This window comes from Poecile atricapillus, chromosome Z, assembly GCF_030490865.1.
Source record: "Poecile atricapillus isolate bPoeAtr1 chromosome Z, bPoeAtr1.hap1, whole genome shotgun sequence".
Lineage (NCBI taxonomy): Eukaryota > Metazoa > Chordata > Aves > Passeriformes > Paridae > Poecile > Poecile atricapillus.
Genome location: NC_081289.1, coordinates 138550150 through 138569700, shown reverse-complemented (window position 1 = coordinate 138569700; position 19551 = coordinate 138550150). Strand labels below are relative to the sequence as shown.

At 44.9% G+C, this 19551-nt stretch overlaps 1 protein-coding gene across 2 annotated transcripts; it reads right to left on the bottom strand.

Moving 5' to 3' along the window:
• Positions 1–9404: 9404 nt before the first annotated feature.
• Positions 9405–16423, bottom strand: PINLYP (phospholipase A2 inhibitor and LY6/PLAUR domain containing). Of its 2 annotated transcripts, XM_058826083.1 has the most exons (6): positions 16323–16423; positions 14709–14823; positions 13551–13667; positions 11942–12091; positions 11659–11799; positions 9405–9786 (listed from the first exon to the last, which is right to left on the bottom strand). In XM_058826083.1, exons 1-6 carry the CDS (start codon positions 16398–16400, stop codon positions 9560–9562), a joined length of 828 nt encoding a protein of 275 aa, XP_058682066.1. In that variant the 5' UTR covers positions 16401–16423; the 3' UTR covers positions 9405–9559. The 2 variants fall into 2 exon arrangements, with proteins under 2 accessions (XP_058682066.1, XP_058682067.1); XM_058826084.1 differs by lacking the exon at positions 16323–16423 and having other exon boundaries at positions 14709–14858.
• Between the last annotated feature and the right edge of the window lie 3128 nt (positions 16424–19551).

The window sequence follows — 19551 nt, the reverse complement described above, 5'->3', positions numbered from 1 at the left end:
GCCCCCAACAGAGGAACTGGGCTTTGACAGTTTCCAAGGTCTTTCTCAGTCACAATACTACCTTGCAACATGAGAAAATAATTTTCAGGTTTTCTGGAAATATCTTCTTATCCTTACCACATATCCTAGCAAGAAGTCTCAAATGAAGAGACTCTTTTGGTCAGCAGCTGCATCCAAACGTGTGTTATTTGACTAAGCTGAGGGCCATGCAAAGCAGCCAGCAGCACAAGACAACTATTTGTAGGAAGAGATGACTCACAAACTTTATTGGTGACAACAGAGAGAACTGTTCCCTTCCCACTGGATGTACTGTCCTCTTGCCTTTACATCCTGCTCATGACTCCCACCAGTCTGATCCACAGCAACCAAGAGACCTGAGGATTGCAAGGAAAATTCACTTGCTGTACAGGGAATACAGCCATGTGCCTTCTGCTGGCACACTGTACCTCAGGGGGAAATAAGTGGAACCTCCCAAGGGTGTGCAGCAGCATCTGGGCAAACACAAATGAAGCAAACAAAGGTAAATAATTTTGCAGCTGCCCAGTATCCAGAGCTGGAGCAGATGTCTCAAACTCTTCAACTGCCATTCAGGTACAAAAGAAGCAGCTAGATATTCAAAGTAGCTTTGCATCCAATGCCAAAAAGAGTCACAAAGTTGTCCTTTCAAAAGGTATCCACTGTCCTCTTGCTGGTGCTCTTGCCTCAGTTTGCAGTGCATGTGGGTAAGCAGTGAATCCAATGGGAGTCAGAGACAACAACAATAGGAATTGTCAGATCATCTCCAATAGTGGAGGGGACATTTACAACCCTTCTGTGGAAGCCAGCTTCCTCCCCTGCCTCCACTCTTCTTGTAAACCCGTTGCAGGTTCTGCCAAGCAGCAGCTTCTCCCATTCCATGGCTTTTCCCTGTGGCCTGTGGCCGTTCCTGACATGGCACTGCCTGCACCAAATGCATCGTCTGAATTCAGCGCTGATGTAGCTGATAAAGACATGAGAATTGTATCTGGAAATAATGAAGAAGAAAAAACTATTCCTGTGGGGAAAATACACTGTTAAAAATAAGTTGTTATGTGACCAATGGAGTCAATAAAATGACCTTTCCTACAGTTCCATTTCCAATCTCCTCCACCTTGATACTGCAGCTCCTTCCAGAATCTGCTCCTAGCTTGGCTAAAGATTTGGGTCCTGTTCTGTGGCTGGCATGGAGGAGTGTCTGAATTGCTTCATTACCCAGGACATAAGTGCTCCTTGGTCAACAGCATATATATTGTGCAGAACTCTGCCTCTGGGTTGTGTGGAAGGAGCAGGGAGCAGCAATAACACAGATCTTTCTGCTCTGTCCAGCTGCCAGTTTTCACAAAACTGTGAGCAAATTAAAATCTTGGGCATCTTCTACTGGATGAAAAGTAAGGTAGAAGTCATACTTTTGGGGACATAGTGGGGGAAGAGGAGACAAATAGAGTGAAAAAGTAAATGTAACACCTTGTTTCCCCAGGTAATTAGGTTTTAAAGTACTGGCAAATGACACTACTATGAACTTTACACAGCAAATTAGTACAGGATAACTTGCAGTATCAATTATGGATACAGTGGAAGTGTGAGGTCGTGCTTGCTGCAACCTTGAAAATATCTTCTGATCTCATTAAAGTCACTTTCAAGCTATTTTTAAAGAAGTGTGAGTGATTGTCAGAAAGGCCAGAGAGGGAAAGGGAGAAAGAGAAAAGAAATGCGGTAATAAAACCTAGGCTGAAATACAGCCTCTAACTTGCTGCTGAATTGTCCCTGTTCCTAAGCAGGAAAGGGACACTGCCAGGAGAAATGAAAATCTCCTCACTCATGAATGAGTCAGTGAGATCTGGGCTGGGGAGTTTATCTGCATGAAGGGCCAAGAGATTGCATCCCCACCAGAGGTGTGAACCCATCAAAAGACCACCCTGTCCCCCAGGAAATCTGGATTTCCTAGCTGACAAATTCCTGGAGAAGTTCCAGAGAAAAACAATTACAACTTGCAGCACTGCAAAAGAGTGCAATATCTGGTGATTTCTGAGATTCCTCCATCTCTGTTTTTCTGGGATACTGTGGTTTTTCCTGAAGCTCTTGGACCTTTTTCTTTGAAAAGCAACTCTGAAATACTGAAAGAGGAGATAACCAAAATTAGGTTAGAAAGCTCCACCCTATGCATCTGCTGCAGTTACCAGTTTTTACCATGTCTTTTGCTGTGCTGATCCAGGGCACAATCACAAAAAGCAGAATAAGAATAGGGAAGGGACATTTAGCACTCTTAGCACATGGCATCAAGACCAAAACTGCCAAGTCCATATCAGAAGCTATTCTCCTTGACAGGATGATTTTTTTTGTTCCAAATTTTGATTTTTTTTTCCAAGATTTTACCATGCATTTGCCCCTGCTAGTGAATTTTTTCCAGTTATTTCACTCATTTTCATTTGTCACTGTAGCCTGTCTACATAACAGCTAAGAGATGAATAGCCCAGTTTAAAGCATCAAAGCTCAATTTACATTTATGAATTTTCTCATGTCTTCATGAAGAAAGACAGCCATTATTGAAACCCAAAAGCCAATCATGCAGAGGAAAAAGGTGGCTCTGGTGCCAGCTTATGTCTTCCTAAAGAATCCTTCTTGAGAGAGACGTACTCCTTGTTACAGGTTGGGAAACTGAGACATGAACTTTCCCACAGAGTTGCCAACAATAACAAAAGAAAAGCATCTTTTCAGGAAGAAAAATAAAATCTGTTTTTCTCTTTGTTGTCACTCTCAGAGGTTTCCTGCCCATTATTTCCCCATGATGAGCTGCCAGCCAGCTCTCATTTTAATCAGAAAACCTAAGCCAGCACAAATGCCTGGATTTACAGCCAGCCATTCTCTGACACTTTTCTGTGGGTTGTGTTGAGGCATCAGAGAGCTGAAAAGCTGAGCTGGTGTGGGTTTAGAGGCTCTATGGCAGTGCAGCTCAGCCAGGCAGGATTTGCTCCTGAGCCAGGACTTGGGCAGCAGAATATCTAGATGCAGGCAAAGGAAGAGCCTGTGCCAGAAATAGCTGCAGAGCTCCAGTGTGTCCCACAGACCAGCAGGCAGACAGCATCTTCCTCTAAATATCCAAAAAGGGTGGGCGAGCAGTTCCTCATGTGCTGCAGATGGGCTGCAGAGAGAGGAACTGCCACAACTAGCACAGATGGAGGTATGGGAGAGCATGGATGTGTACCAGGAATGTGCGTCACAGAGTCCAGTAACTTCTTATCCCCCACCAGTCCTTCCCCTTCTCCTGCTCAGGATGGTCCTAAAATGCTTGAAAGTCTCGCTCTGCACAGTCTGAGTCACCATTCTTGTTGTTTAACTAGCCATGAAACACCAAAATTTCATCATGAAAAAGGATTGAGACAGACGTATGCCAGATGCACAGCTTGGATTTGGTCCAGACTGACCGAATTTTCTGCAGGGGCTGAACATCAGCCATGAAGATGCAAACAGGGACTTTCCATAGCAGCCTCTGACAGCTTTACCCCTCAGCCTTTCCCACCAGGCAAAGGGAACAGAGCCCACAGGTAGGAGTTTCTACACAAAACTGGAAGGAAGAGAATCTGGAAATGGGGAATGATAGTGGTTAATTACTTGATAGCACTTGGGTGGTGTTGGTCAGGGAGCAGGTCTACTTGCCAGGTACAGTAGAAGTAAACGTGGCACTCCAATATACGGTTTAGCAGGTGTGGTGGTGTTCAGTTCAAAAGTTGTACTTGATGGTCTTGAAGGGCTTTTCCAGCCTTTATGACTCTGTGATTTATAATTCTATGGCATTTTTATTTCCCACAGGTCCTTAGTGTCCTAAGCACCATGTGCATTCAGTCTGGGGCCACTCATGGCTTGTGGTACTTGTTAGCAGTTTTGGCAGCTTATAGTAACCCTAGCACGTAATTAGTATCATAATCAGCACTTCCTGTAATCTGAAGGATCTCATAGCACTGTAATTAATTTCTTACGGTGCCCCTTTTGCCATCATACAAACAATGACAATTTCATCTCCTGTTTTAGGAGAAAAACAGTTTCCCAGGCTCACATCTGCAAATTTCCTGAGTGAACCATAGGGATCTGAGAGCACAAGACAGATAAATAAAGCCACAGCTACAGTCCTAGACCAAGGAGACTGGATCACACTTCTCAAAACCTTCCATCCAGCAAAGCTGTGTGTCAGATCACTGTCACTGTATGAGTAGTCAGTCATGGCCTCTGCAATATAATAAAGAGAAAGGAGGAGGTAATTGAATTAATTAAAATTTCTTAAACCCATCCTTTTACAGACACTTTTACACACACTTTTACATTTTGTGGGAACTTAACCACTCATGAAAACCCTGACTTCTTAAGCATACCCTGATCCTCTCACTCATTCTATAACTCAGCATCCTGCAACACTTATCTGCTACACCTTCCACCCCTCCAGAGCTCCTGCACTGAGTCCAGCTTTCCCATCAGACTCTTTTGCACAGGCTGTGACAAGCCACTTCCCAAAATGCATCAGCCTCTTTGAATCCAAACAGCCCTATGAGAAGGGTTCTCATCTGGGCACCACAAAAGGTTTTGTAGTTTCCTAGACTTGTAACCTCACAGCTCCCTTTAGCATCCACAGAACCCACAACCAGCTCCTCCTTTGGAAATCATCTGCCAATAGTTTTCAGGTTTCTCTCTAGTAGGCCACACCATTTCCAGCAGAATCCTGCTTGGCAGAGTGTGCTATGATCTGATACTCCCTACCAGACTCTTCTGAGGTTAAAATCTGAATCCACCGCTGGATTCACAGAAACACAAGTTTCTGGGCAAGATGTTCAAGATTTTATTCCCTGGACATGAAATCTGACATGAGGGGTGACCAAGGGGTGCAGTGAACTGTGAAAAGAAACTTTCCCTTCCTGCTATCTGTGACATCTGAAAACCAAACAACTGTGTCTGCAGTGGCAGCATCCAAACGTCCAGCCACCTGCACATCAGTTCTTGCCCTAGTAACTGGTAAGCCTTACAGGTATGCTTGGAGTGATTTATTAGGTGTTTCCAAGTTACATGCAGGGGTAAATTTTGTTCGCTCATACACATGAGAAAACTCAGTGATCCTAGAGGTCTTTTTCAACCTAAATAATTCTCTGATCCTAAGACAGCCTGCCACAGTTCAGATATGTATGAAGAGGGAGAGGTGCTTCTTCCGTGTGTCAGCAATAGAAGTGGGTACTAAATGCTGTTCTTCACAGCTGCAATCCAGAGAAGGGAAAATATTGTGGAAATCTGGGAACAGCATGTTTTCATCCAGTAGAGGTGTCCAAGGAGTTAGGAGGTGAGACCATGCAGGTTTTGACACAAGGTTATCCTACTCCTGAACTGTGGAGCATTTGCTCTGTGCTACACAGCTTTAAGGTAAAATACATTCTCCAAGAAAAATACATCACCCTGGAGCTGGGATCCTTCCCACCCAATACCTTGTGTCTGGGGTGGAGGCTCCTCTGCCAGTGGTGGATGTCACAAATGGGAATGTGCAGTTTAATTAGAAGATGATCTCTAAGAGCACTATTGACTCAGCCATCCTGTGAATTTAATACAGATGCAGACAACTACCCTTTGCTGATGCCCAGATTCGGTCAGATGGCTCAAGAGTCACCTATCTTTTCCCTAAAGAGGTGGAAAAAATTATGTTTCTGGTATGCAGCAAGACACATGTCCCGTCTTCAATAAAGCCTTCTTGTTCACTCTCTGTTTGTCTTCATTTTGCCTTTGAAGAAGTGTGAGCCCCAAAATATCCACTGAACTTGCTAATCCAAGGTACTGAAAAAACTTCCTTAGCAATTATAACAATAAAATAAACATAGTAATTATATTAAACAAAAATTTAAACATTGAAACAATTTTGCATTCCTCTGCAAATACAGCCCCAGATCAAGCTCTGGTCAGATAAACTGGATTCTGATGTCCTGAGCTCCAGGTGTGAAACAGCTGGGGGCAGGAATACTTCCCAAAATGTGAGAAAAAAAGAGAAAAAGTGTTCTCAGCCAGGTATGCTGGGAAGAAGGAGCCAACGGGTTTTAGTATCTGAGAAGAACTGCCTTGGATGATGTATGGCTGCACAGAGATTCAGCCCCTTCTCCCTGACTTCTCCTGCTCTCGTCCTTTCCAGTCCACCCACCAAGCTCAGGGCTGTGTCCACCAAATCCCCACCTTCCCTCTACCCTACAAAATCACCAGCCTGTTGAGCAAAATTCCTTCATGTCCATCTCCCTGTTTCAGATCTCCTATGGGTTTTCTGTCTGCCACCAGGATTTCTGGCTGGCTCAGCATTTTGGGAAAGAGCCGAAACTTCAAAGGAGAGAGCGGGAATGGCAGGACATGGTCAATTTTCTACTGTCTGGGAAGCCAGCACAGTGCTCTGAGCCCTCTTGGCTATACAAAAGGGGAGATAAAGGCTGTTGTTGACACGGTGGGCGTTGAGAGTGAGGAAGGCAGCTCCAGCCATGCAGAGCAGTGAGTGTCTGTGTCTCTGGTGGCTGAAGTATCTGCAAGATCTAAGGGAGGATCTTAAGTATAAGTATTTACTCGTCTGCATGTGCGCGCCTGTGTGGGAGTAAGGTTTGTATATGTTATAAGGAGAAGCAGCAGATGGAAACAACCCATTTTGGTGTCTAAGGCCTGGTTCAGAGACCATTAAAATCAGCAGGAGTCATTCCACTTACAGTGGTGGGTTTTGACCACATCTCTCCTTGCCCTTCCCCGACATGCCTATGACCTCAAGGGCTGCTCCTTGCTTCATATCCTCAATTTAACCCTGTGAGCAGTGGGGCTTCCCATGGTTCCCAGAGTGGTGGCTTTACAGGGGATCTCTGGACATGCCCCCACCTCTGCTGTCACTCTGAAGTTACTGAGAGGCAAGTGTTGCTCATTCATCTCTCCTTGCTCAAGATACTGAGATGCCACTGTTTGGTTTGGTTTGGTTTGGTAAATTGGCATCACGAGGGCATTTTTCTTTCATCTTTTGTGTTGCTTTTATCTGAACACACTTCAGCATGATCTACCTCCTCAGAAGCCAGAATCTGAGATCAAAAAGGCTCACCATCCTATTACCTTCATGCAGTCTATCACATTTCTCCCAGTTTTGCCTGAACTGTTTTTAACCTGTCTGCATCCATTTCTGAAAGGTCTTCATTCTGGGTTTCAGATATCAAAAGCTGATGAACCTTTGGTCTAATGGCTGCATTCTGTGCACAGTGATGGTGTTACTTTATCTCCTTTGGTTTTGCCAGGTTATTGCTCCACTCCCACGTATAAAAAAGCTCTTTAGGATCTTATCACTTTCACATAAGTGTGGTAACAGCCTGTAAACAAGGCATATCCCTGCCTTTTATTTTCAGTAAAATCACAAGTTTATGCTCCTGAAGACCTTCACTGTAAGGCATTTTATTTCATGTTTTCCATTTGTAACAGCATTTTAAAATGTGGATGCTGGAACAGGACCAAGCACAAGGGTATCAGTCATAAAGATGCAAGGATGTTTCCACTCATCACTTCATCATTTATGCAGCCACAGATTGCAACAGCTTTGTTTGCCACAACATTGAGCTAGAGGCCAAATTAAGCTGCTTCTTCTTTCTGCACCACAAACCCTCGTCAGAAATATTGCTGCCTGCTCTCCCCCTTGTCCTCCCCAAAATACCACCCCAGCACCATGGGTCTCTGGATGTGTATCACCCAAGTCTTGACCAGGCTGAACAGATCCAATCAGCTTTACCCCCCTGATAACATCACAGGCTGTAGTGGAATGAACAGAAAGTGAAGGGTTGAGCCGTCGAAGCGGATCGAGATCTGCCACGGGAGTGCTGTGGACAGTAATGAAATGTTCCACGTGAGCATGCAGGAGGTGTGTTCAGGGATAATGTACTTACGGAGATAGAGAATTTTTTTAATTCCAGGATTTTATCAGATCTGGAAAAATGCTGAATGAGTGGGTCACTGCAGTATCAGTGTATTGGTACACCATGAAGAGGGAGCTGTGTTCCTTCTCTAACATCCAGGCTGTAATTGTACAGCCTCTGCAAATAATTAACTGAGTCTAACCAGGCTTTTTCCCTGCATTAAATCTATATTATTAGTTTGCTCCCTACCCCAAAAATTAATTTTCACTTTCAAACCCACACCCCTTTATAATAATAGATAGTGTGACGTTTGGAGTGGTGAGTACCAGGAAGAAAGGATTTTCAGCCTGTTTGGGAAGAATGGAAATCTAGGGAGACAAAAGCTGCAGGAACATTCAGTCACCATGCTGCAAGTTATAAGCTGATCACATATACATTCATGCATACACATGTAGGCATCTCACTACTGCCACATGTTCTGGTCTGGTATCAGCAACCAAGGCTATACTAGCACTGAAGTAGGAGATTAAATTGCATTGCTTGATCTCTGGAACTCCCTGCCCAAAATGCAGGTTTGCACTGTGAGCTGGGGCTATTAGGGGCAGACACGATCGTGAACTTTGCTTAATAGTCCTGCTCCGAACTGGGCCATTTGTCTGGGAACAGAGACACAGTGAGATACTAACACCCCTCCACTGTACACCTTGGCATCTCCAAGAGCTCTCACCACTCCATCCTTCAGCACACAGCTAGTACTAACTCCCAGGTATGGCAGTGCTGCCTGATGAGGTGTCTTTCTTTGTGCTTTTGTGTGATACCAACCCAAGGATACCCATGAGGCAAGGGGTGGCTGAAGCAGAATAGCCAGGGGGTGGCAAATGTAGAAGTGGGAAGGCTACACAAGGTGTGGGTGTAGTTCAGCCAACAGAAATGAAATAAGCATTGAGCTGAAGTTTCCTTGGACTCCCAGTGGTCTGTCACCATGGAAAGCTACCTGTTTTATGAAAATAAATGTTCCCAACCAAAAACATTTATTCCAGATAATCATGAAACTCCAGATAATCATGAGTGTCTGGTAAGGCGACTTCTTGCCAAAAGTAGGTTGTTATTTTAGTGTCTTACACTCTGAAGCAAATATTCTTTGTGTCCCAGGGCCACAGGCAGCCCTTTGAGCTGAGAGACTCCTCCTACTCAGACAAATAGGATACAAGGGCTGGAAAAAGGGGCAAATGACCCTTCTACTCAGAGTGAACCTCTCAGGAACTCATCTCCAGTCCTTTTCAGATTCTGGAAAAGTGGCTTTGTAAGTTGCCACTTACACTGAGATAGTGGATGTAGATTCCAAGGCAGTCTTGAGAGCTCCCACTTCCTGTGCAGGGTGTGAAGACCTCACACAGTCTCATATGGTCCCAGTGTGGACAAAGCACTGAGACAATGCAACAAAAAACCAACCACAATTAAACTGATGAATATTTAAATGAGATTAAATCAATGAGGAAACAAAAGAAGTGTAAGTGCTGTCTTTATTCTGTGAAAATATAAAAGAAGGGCTAATCTGAAAATAAAATCCCCATACAGAAGAAGCTACAGCAAAAAGGACTAAGTTGCAAACCACTGCTGGAGTTTGCTGTGGATTTTGCTCAACCCAGCACCAGTGACAGTCAGAAAAGTACCTTCTCCAGGATGAATCCTGACAGGATAGGAAGGAAGGTCATGTGTGGAGGGGCAGCCCCAGCAAACACCACACTGTACATGGCAGATGCTGGTCTGCAATGGAACCGTTTCAACTTTATGTCCATCATCCCCAGGCTGTTTTTTCCATCTCCTACCATATTGCATTCAGAAATGGTGGTGCAACCCTTCATGGCAGCTTTCAGAGACAGTCCACCTATGCAGGGGAATACAAGAAATACATGCTGTGCATCAGGGGATACAGCCCCAGATTGGATTATTCCCACCCTGGCCAGTGCAGTCCCCATTTCCAACCTAAGAACTGCCCATTCATTACATCCAGTTGGTTCCAAACCAGCCAGCCCTGTCTGTTCCCATCCCCTGAACAAAGCTGATGAAACAGCAAGGCCATCTTGGTTGACTTGAAATACAAATGGTTTAAGGTTTCTCTTCTTTCTTTCTGCTAAATAAAGATGACTTTTAAAAACTCTAAGCATTTAAATTTAAAAAGTGAAAATGTCTTAAGTAACTCTTTTTCTCATGTTTAAATATTCTTCTGGCCAAACTTTGCCTTCCTAAAGAAACCAGGGCTATGCAACAGTACACCAGGTATTCATTGTCTCCTCCTTTCTCTGACCATCTCATGACACTCAAACTGGGTGACTTTCTCTCAGTCAGGTTTGACATGGAGTTGAGAAGTCTCAAGGACAATACAGCCTGAGCCATTTATTAAGAGGAATTCATTCTCAAAGGCTTTATAGGATTTTAGCCAAACCAAGGGGGAAGCCTACTGACGGGTCTGCTGAAACCTGAACTTGTCCTTTGCCACTACTGGAGCATTTACCACAAGAGGAGACCTGAGCAGGTGCTGAGTGCCTAACTCCCCATGCAGATATTCTTGCTCCTGTTTCTCCTTTTGCTGATACTTTTCATATGTCTCTGCTGTGCAGGCTATGGATGTCTGGAATGCTTTGCTGGACAATTTTATCTCAAATACAAATAACATACAAAGGCACTTCACTAGTTCCTCACCTTCCTGTACTCCCCTACACTGCTGCTTTCTCTGCACAGTTTATCACACTGCACAGGCCTTCTCCATTCACAGTGGCTGATCAATCAAGTTAAGACAAGTTAAGAGTATGTTTTATTTCAGTGGTACACTGAATTAATTTTGCCACTCTATTTTCATTGCTGTGACTATGAAAATTCTTATTTTCCTTCATGTTGTCTCTGTGAAACATGATTTAATTCAGGGTTTGGACAGCACATTAATAAAGTCTATAGGAAGGATCTTCAGACATCACATCATCACCTAGCAATATTATCAACTCAAAGGAACTTCATCCATAACCATATAAACAAGATAATTGTTTTTCAGTCTGCTTCCACAGCTGGTGTTTCTGCCCTTTATTTCCATGGGTTTTTTCCTGCCTGCTGGAACACAGGTGTGCCATGAAAGGTGGACGTCTTTTACCTGCAGCAGAGGTAGAAAGGAGGGTGACCAGAAAAACTGCTGTCTACTTTCCTCTTTCTAATTACAGGATCTGAGTGGGGAAAAGATTTCTGATGGAGCTGTTCAAAGGCTGGACTTCAAGGCAGGGGACCAATTCCCAGCTTTCTTCATGCAGAAGCACCACTGCAACAGTGTCTTGTCCCTAGTGACTGGTATTACCCCATGGGAAAGCAGTGTTTCTGCAAAGCTCCATCTGAACCTCCTCTGAGCTCACAACTGGCTTAGATCCAGATTCACCCTCATATATCCTAGCTAGTTCAGGGGCTTGGTCAAGCTTATTATACACCTTTGTACCAGATTGCCCCAAGAAACCAGTTCCACTCTTCATCTCAGTTATGCTATGTTATCAGGAATTCCAGCAATTATCCATTCATGATTGGGAAGAAAGAAAGGAAGATAATGCCTGCCCTTTGATCAGCTTGAAGTTTTCAGTTTTCAGCTTTAAGTTCTTTGTATCTTCCTCTTTTTTTATTTCACACCTTTTGCCCATTTTTATCTCAGCGGTGCTTTATCTTAGACTAGTTTCACCCATTTTACTGAGAAGATGAAAAACAGCCCCAAATAATAGGCAGTTACCAGCATTCATTAACCCAGCAAGGTCAACACATTGGTCTTCAGATCCAGTGCAGTTTACAACTTCATTACCACACTGAAAGGAGTCCACGCTGTAGCAGGCAGGACACTGGTATCCATTGGGCACATCATTATCTGGTGGCACTGGAATGAAAAATATGGGCTGTAGCTGGCTTCAGTGAGGGAATGAGAGGAATAACCCAGGTAATGGCTTAGCCTGGAAGGCCTTACCATGGGATGGATCAGACAGAAAAGGGAGAGGCTATAAGGAAAATAAAGAGTTTACATGACACAGAGGTGGTCTGACAGTCATCCCCCGTGCAGCAAACCAAGTGGCTCTTTGCTTTCACCTTCCCATAGTTCACTGTGACAGGACCAAGGTGGCAGATGTGGGATGGCAGGCAGGACTTGATGGATGAAGAGATGGACATTCCCCCTGTCGTGAAGCAGAAGGCAGAGCCAAGTTGCTAAACACAAAGTAATTCCCTTCCCCTCCCATTAGTTCCTGTGCCAACTTCTAGGCAGCTGTCCCAGGGCCTGAGAGGGACCTCTGAGCCCCCTGAGAAGCATCACCAGTGAGCCAGGATACCCCATCTGCAGAGATGATGGTGTGACACATGCCTCTGACCCACTGCACAAGGTTGCTCAGCCTATGTAAAATCTGCAGAGTGCACAGCCCATCACAGCCACAAGCATTGTGACACAAATAAGTCTGGTCTACCCCATCAGCCAAGCCCAAAAGGTGTAAAGGGGAGCAGAACAGCTGAACTGAGTCTGCTGAAGTGCTTGAAGGATGAAGGGTAGGTGCACTAGCAGAAGGCGGCAGGCATTGGAGCTGCCAGCACCAAAGCAGGTAGGATAGGAGCCCGACTCCAGTCTAAAAGGCAACAATGACACCACTAAGGCTGAGCAATGACTGAGGCCATGCCTCTAACACTACTGAGTGTCCAGCTGTGTCAGGGCTCAGCACCAGCTTTGACTTATCAGCCACAGGGGACATGGTTACTAGATAACAACATTTCCTGTGAGGACAAGCTGAAAGAGTTGGGGTTGTTCAGCCTGGAGAAGAGCAGGCTCTGAGGTGACCTTATATCAACTTCCAGTGCCTAAAGGAGCTACAAGGGAGCTGGTGAGGAGCTTTTGACAAGGACATGAACTAATAGGGCTAGAGGGAATGGCTTCAGACTGAAAAAAGGTAGATTAAGATTAGATATTAAGAAGAAATTCTTGACAGTGAGGGTGGTGAGACACTGGAACAAGTTGCCAGGAGAAGCTGTGGATGTCTCCCATCTCTGGCAGTGTTCTAGGCCAGGGTGGATGGGGTTCTAAGCAACCTGGTCTAGTGGAAGGCCTCCCTGCCCAGAGCAGGGGGTTTGAAACCAGATGATCTTGAAGGTTTCCTCCAGCCTAAACTGATTGATGAGGATGGTGATATGATGATAAGGTGATAGCTTAGCCCTGGTGGCACTGCATGGTTGCATGGTGTCCCCATACCTGCTTGAGGACAGGCAAGCTTCTTTCTCCATGTGTCACCAGGGCACCCCCAGTACTAGATGTCAGCAGCTTAGATCATGGGTCAGTCTCTCAACTTCCTGACTCAACTACTCACCTTAGCCAGAATTAAAAGCCAGTGTTTCCTCCCACTATGAGGTTTTGATCCTTCCCTCAACAACTAAGAACCAAACCCTCCCAGTAGAAAACTGCTTCTCAAAATAGAGGATTAAAGAGCTTTTCCTATCCCAGACTATCCTGATCTCTGGGTAGTCTGTCAGTAAAATCAAAATGAGCAGGTTATCCAAGGATGGCCCATACTACCAGTGACAGAAGTGGGGAGAGAGACAGGTCCCCCAGCCAGCCCCATTCTGAAAGCCACACTGGCTTAGAGGATGTCTCACCTATTAGGACCTCATGCAGAATAATGCCACAGGTGTCTTCACCACCAGTGCAGGTTTTCTTGGGACCAGAGCAGCTTTTTCCCATGCTGTGACATATCTCACACTGGAGGCAGGTCCCTGGGGAGAGGAGGACACATTCCTGAGCAGCAGTCATAAGGGATCTCACTTCCTCTTTCACTGATACTTGATTTCAGCACTAATCAGCACTTTTCACATTTTTCTTCTCTTATTTTTCCTGTTCCATTGTGCAATATGTGTTGGGCTTTGCCTGGAGCTGCTGATGACAGCAGCCCTACAAACCCCTTCATCCTGGCAGGCACTCTGGTGTCCTGGATGCACAGACCCCAGATTCTCTCTTTGTAATGAATAAGGGCACCCAAGTGGTTTGGGAGCAAGAACTGCCAGCAGGTACTGGCTGTACTCTGTACAAACTGGAGACTTCCTTTGTAAGCATTATCTCTTTATACATCTCTTTGTAGGCATTGGGTGAAACCACCTCACCAGACACCTGCTGGAACACTTTAGGTGGACCAGAATATCAGATACTCATCAGCAAACACTTAGAAAGGAATAATGTATTTCAACAGAGGACAAATAGGACATCTTCCATGACACATAACTATAGGGGTCCAGCATGTAGATTAACAGGTCCAGGGCATGTGTCACTTCCCTAAACCCAGGTGCCAACTAAAGCACCTTGCAGTGGCCATGGCAACAACTGTGACCCAAGACCTCCAAGACAGCTGTGCTTTTCTGGAGCAGAGCTGAAGGATGGTTGAGATGACATTATGTCCAAAATGTCACACAACCTTGGACATGAGTAAAATAAATGAGCCTGGAGATTGATTCAACTTACCAAAGGTCTGGCAGCCTCAGGGTAACCTGAATCACTCTGATGGCTCTCTTGGGCTTTATCACCAGTGAGCACCACAGAAAATCAGACTGCGAGCTCATGTTGTAAATGCCAACACCTTCATCTGCACATTGGCTTATAGGACCAAAGATCCCTCAAAACTGGTCACTCTTAGCCCTCTACAGTGCAAATCCCCCAAGATGGATTTTGAGGGTTTATGGCTCAGACGGCAGGAATAACCTTATACATAAAGCACTCCATTCCCAGACCTCTTTCATGTCTCATAACCCCAGTGAAAAACTCACCTGGGTCCAGGAAAGCCAGGAGGAAGCTGAGTCCAAGGGATACTCTCATGCTGATGGGATGTAAGCACAGGGAGCTGCCAAGTCTTTCCCCACAAAGCACTGTGTGCCACAACAGCTTTATAAACAGAAGGAAAAGGGTTATTTTGGGGAAGTAGAGGTTGGGGAAGTTTTCTGAACAATATATATACTGCTGAGCACAAACACCAGTGCTTGCTTTTTCTTTTAAAGCACAGGTTTTGCCTTTTTCTTCACATGAGTGATGCTCCTTATTTTTCCCCTGTTTAGAGTGTGCTTCCTGTGGGGTAAGACTGGCTTTCCTGGTGATGCCAGGTATTCTCTGGTAAAGACTTCGAACAACGTTCAGCCTCCGCTGTCCATATGAATGATAGAGAAGAAACCATTTCAAAAACCCTGTTGTGCTCTCACTATTAGGGCCAAAGAAGCAAAGTGTAGCAAGGACCAGCCAGGAAATTCCCCTGTGGCTGAGTTTTTGATGGCTGGTTTCCCATTTCGACATTTCCATCATAGAGTCAGGAGCTCTTATGCCTGGAGTACAGAGAGAAAGCAGACAGCATCAAAGCAGTGAGCTTCCTCTCCAGGCTGGAGTGCAGCTTCAGTTTGCAAAATGTCTGCCAAAGCACAGCTTGGAACAGGTTCAGTCAAGGGTTCTCGGGGTTGAATACGTCAGAGCAGCAAAGCCAGTACTCCAGGGTTTGGGTTTTGATATAAAACACTTGGACGTTGATAAGGAAGTCTCCTATTGTCCTTCTGGACTTTAAATTAAACCAAGTCAGCAGAGACAAAGCATTGGTGTGGTTGCAAGACAGCCTGGTCACAGATTAGGTAAGGTTATAGCAGTTTTCCATGCCTTGGCATCTCATGATGGGCTAATGAGAAGCAGCAGTGACCAACTTGCTGTTGGCCCACAGGTTCCATGCATCATGTGCAGGTTTTATAAGGATGTGCTGCACCACTGAAACCATAACCTGCCCTGAAGGTATCCTCTTGTCCTGCACCTTGTTGGACACAGACCCTCCAGGACTTTTTGCACTGACAGACAGGAAGAACTAAAGTGCCCTCATGCCTCCTTCCCGTTTGAGATTAACCTCTTCAAAGAACAGTTCCCAATATATTGAGTAATCTGGTGGGACCACTTCTTAGCTAAGCCCACAGTGCTTTGGGAATCACACTGGATAAGAGCCTTGGTCTCCCATTGTCCATAAAGCTGATATCACAAGGAAACAAGGGAGAATTATATCTTCACCCTGAAATTCTTTTTCAGCTCAGAAATGGTCTCATGCTGCAGTAGTTATGTTAAAATTTAATCAAAGTCCTGACTGCAGCCTGTTCAGGATTAAAATTAATTTCTTATTGATCTTAAATCTCAGACAGAATAAAACCATGTCTCCAGGCAGGCTGGGGTACCTAGATTGGGGTGATTCTGCCATTTGACTACCTATGGGACTGCAGATACAGATAGGAAGATGAGAAGATGTGACTGACTCTGGTGATTTTAATTTCATGCCCTTTATTTAAGATGATTAGTGAAGTGCCTGAGGGACTTTCCCTGAACAACATGACCACACTAGCCTCACTGAATTATATAGAACTCACCTTTTTCCCACCTCTCATGGAGGGAGGGTGTGAAGCTGCAGCCTTTTCATGTGCTCTTTTAGAGATGAAACCAAGCATAGCAAGGAGGAGTCACACTCTGCAGCAATAAGAAACCTGGAAAATAAGACTTATTAGAGAAGGTGAAAACAGTAAGGGTGCTCAGGAGACACCCAGTCACATTATATATATCTACAGAAAAGCAGGGCTAGGTAGGAAAAAATATCATAGGGGGCTTACATTAGGCATTGGGGGAATTTTAAAGCAGTGACAATAGTGAAGCTGATTGCCTGGGAAGGTGTGGATCTGACATCTTGGGTGGCTTGGGAAAACAGACTAGACCAGTACTTATTAGGGAACTATTTAAGTTGATAGGATCCTGCTCCAGGGCTGAAAGATGGATTAGATGCTCTCTCTCAAGACTTTTTCTAAATTGGTTCTTAATTTCATGGTGTGCATGAAGTGCCTGTCTTCTGCAGTGTGTCCATGTTTCCAGAAGGAGAGAAGGATAATAACACAGCAGTCACGCTCTTCAGGGAGGTGAGACAGAGAGTGGGGAGGTCAGAGAAATCTGTGAGGCAAGTTAAAAATCCAGCCCTGAAAACAGCATTGTAGGAAGGGGGGCTGAAAAGGAATAAAATTAAAAGGAAGATTATTCTATAATCAGCAGAAGAAAGATATCCATCTAGGCTAGAGCATCTAAAAATATATATGTGAATTTGTCCTGCAGAGTTGTAGCAGAAAATTCCAGTGGGTTTCATAAAATCAGGGAATTGGTTAGGTTGGAAAATACCTTTAAGAACATTGAGTCCAGCCATCAACTCAATAGTACCATGCCCAACAATAAACCATGTCCTAAAAGAAATAACTACATATCTTTTAAATACCTCCAGGGATGGTGACACCACAACTTCCCTGGGCTGCCTCTTCCAGTGCTTGACAGCCCTTTGTGTGAAGAAATTTTCTTAATATCCAGTATGAATTTCTCATGGTACAACCTAGTGCTATTTTTTCTCATTCCAAGGGCCCAAACATAAAGGTATGTCGTCAAAGCATGAAAATAATATATCAGATTTAAATCACAGCTGAAAACCCAGGTCAGAAAGCTCTGAAAAAGAAAGAAGAGTGGCAAAAGTGTGACAAAGAAAGTAAAGGTTAGAAAGGACTGGGGTGAACAGTTCCTGTAGGGGATACTGGAGTACAGTCCTAACTGGGGTTCAAAGGGAGGATTCCTAAGGGAGAATTACAGTGATGGTTTTAAAAAGGAAGAAGTGAGGTCAGAGCTAAGGATAAACCTTCTGATGCTGAGATCAGCTGGGGCCAAGAGGAGCACCCTCTTCCTGTGATGAAACACTTGAAAAGGAACCAGAAGAACAGGATGTATCTGGGTGAAGGGCAAATCCAACCCAGCCCTGGAACCAGGCAAGCTCACAGTGGCTGCCAGCCCTCATCCCTCACAGTCACTGCAGCACTGTGACAGGGGCTCCCCTCCCAGCAGCCCAAAGCCAGCAAAGCCCTTTCTGCAATGGCAGACAAATTGGTGGTCAGGATGGAGCCCTGTTCACAAGGCTGGGGTGCTCAGCTGCATACAAAAAGTCACCCAGAGTACTGACAGACACAGCAGGGCTGTCACCCCTTGCCCACATTACCAGAACACAGCTCCTGCAAAAGACTGGAGGCACCTTCACCATAGCTATTTTTAACCACAATGTGTCTCCTTTTCTTCTTCTCTTTAGAAGACAGCCCAGCTTCCCAGCCTTACTGGGCTAACATTTGGGCTAAGCTAACATGGGGCTGTCTGTGACATCAGGAACTTGTATGTCTCCAACAGCTCTAATACCTCCAGTAAAAGAACAAGTCTAACAGTGTTCCAAAAGCCCAGGCACTGGTTCTGTGGGAGCAGTAGAGAAAAGGTGTCTCCTTACCTCCATTTAACCATGATGCAAGAAGACAGAACCACAACATGTTATGGCATTTCAACGGTGAAGTCATGCAGCCCATAAAAAAAGCCATTGAAGAAGACTCAAACCCACCCATTTTCTGAGCTGATTCTTTGTTCTCTGGAATAGAGATCAGCAAAAACTGCCACTCTGGTTAACCAGGCAAGGAAACATAACACAGCAACTCTAACCACTCCATGCAAGAGTTGGTGCACCTGTCCCAAAGGATGAGAGCAGGAGGAATCTCACCATGTGCTTGCTGACTATAGCCTAAGGACGTTTTCTTAGAATAGTTTGGGTTGAAAGGGATCTTAAGGACCATCTAGTTCCAACCCCCTCTCACCTTCCACTAGACCAGGCCAATTTGACAGTTGTTTGTCTTAGCTGTGATTGCACAAATTAATAAACCAGGCAGGTGGTGGTAGGTCAGTATCAATCTAATTGCCACTCTTGATATGGAGTTTCCCAAGGCACCCCCTCAGCTGTGCTCCCCGCAGTGCTTCACCAAATAACTCTAGGCCAGAAAGGAGGGGATTTTATTGCCTCTCCCCATCTACTGCTGATGGAGATCTTGAGACAGGACCTAGGGAGGGAAGACTGGTGGCACCCAGATGGTTCAAGGGAGCAAAGTCACACCCATGGCTTCATGGGAGTCACAGAACCAAGAGTTTGTCAGCACAGAAGTTACCGTGTGTCTGGAAGAGTAGCATTCCTGTAACAGGGTGCCAATTTTCCCACATTAATTTCCCATGTTGACTTGACATGGCATGGTGCCAATGCCAGCTCCCAGGTGGCTGCACTGAGCTCTCTCCTTGCACCTCTCCCCAGACAGGGGCTCCCTCCCTCTTCCAGCCAGTGCTGGATCTGCCTTACTTAAAAATACCCTCAGGGTTCAATTTCCAGACAGCCAGGTCAGTCCCTTAAGATGTGAGCTCCTGTTGGCTAAGAATTTGTGAACAAGGGAAGAGAAGTTGAAGGCTAGAAATAATATAAACGTAATAACATAAAACTGCAGCTTAAATGCTTTCTTCTGTGGCTAAAAAATATGGTAGTTAACATGTTATCACACCTGTGCAGCAACACTCCTGAGAAAATACACAGAATCAAATTGCTGAATACTATCAAATGATGGAACTTCATCTTTCAAGATATCAAAATGTTTAAAGGAGTGCAAGGGACATTTTATTTTACCTTTGACACTGTGTCATTTATGCCGTTAACATTGATGAATTGTTGGCACCCTGGCAGTAGTTACCTTTTCAGCTGGAATAATTGCCGGGGAATCCAACTGC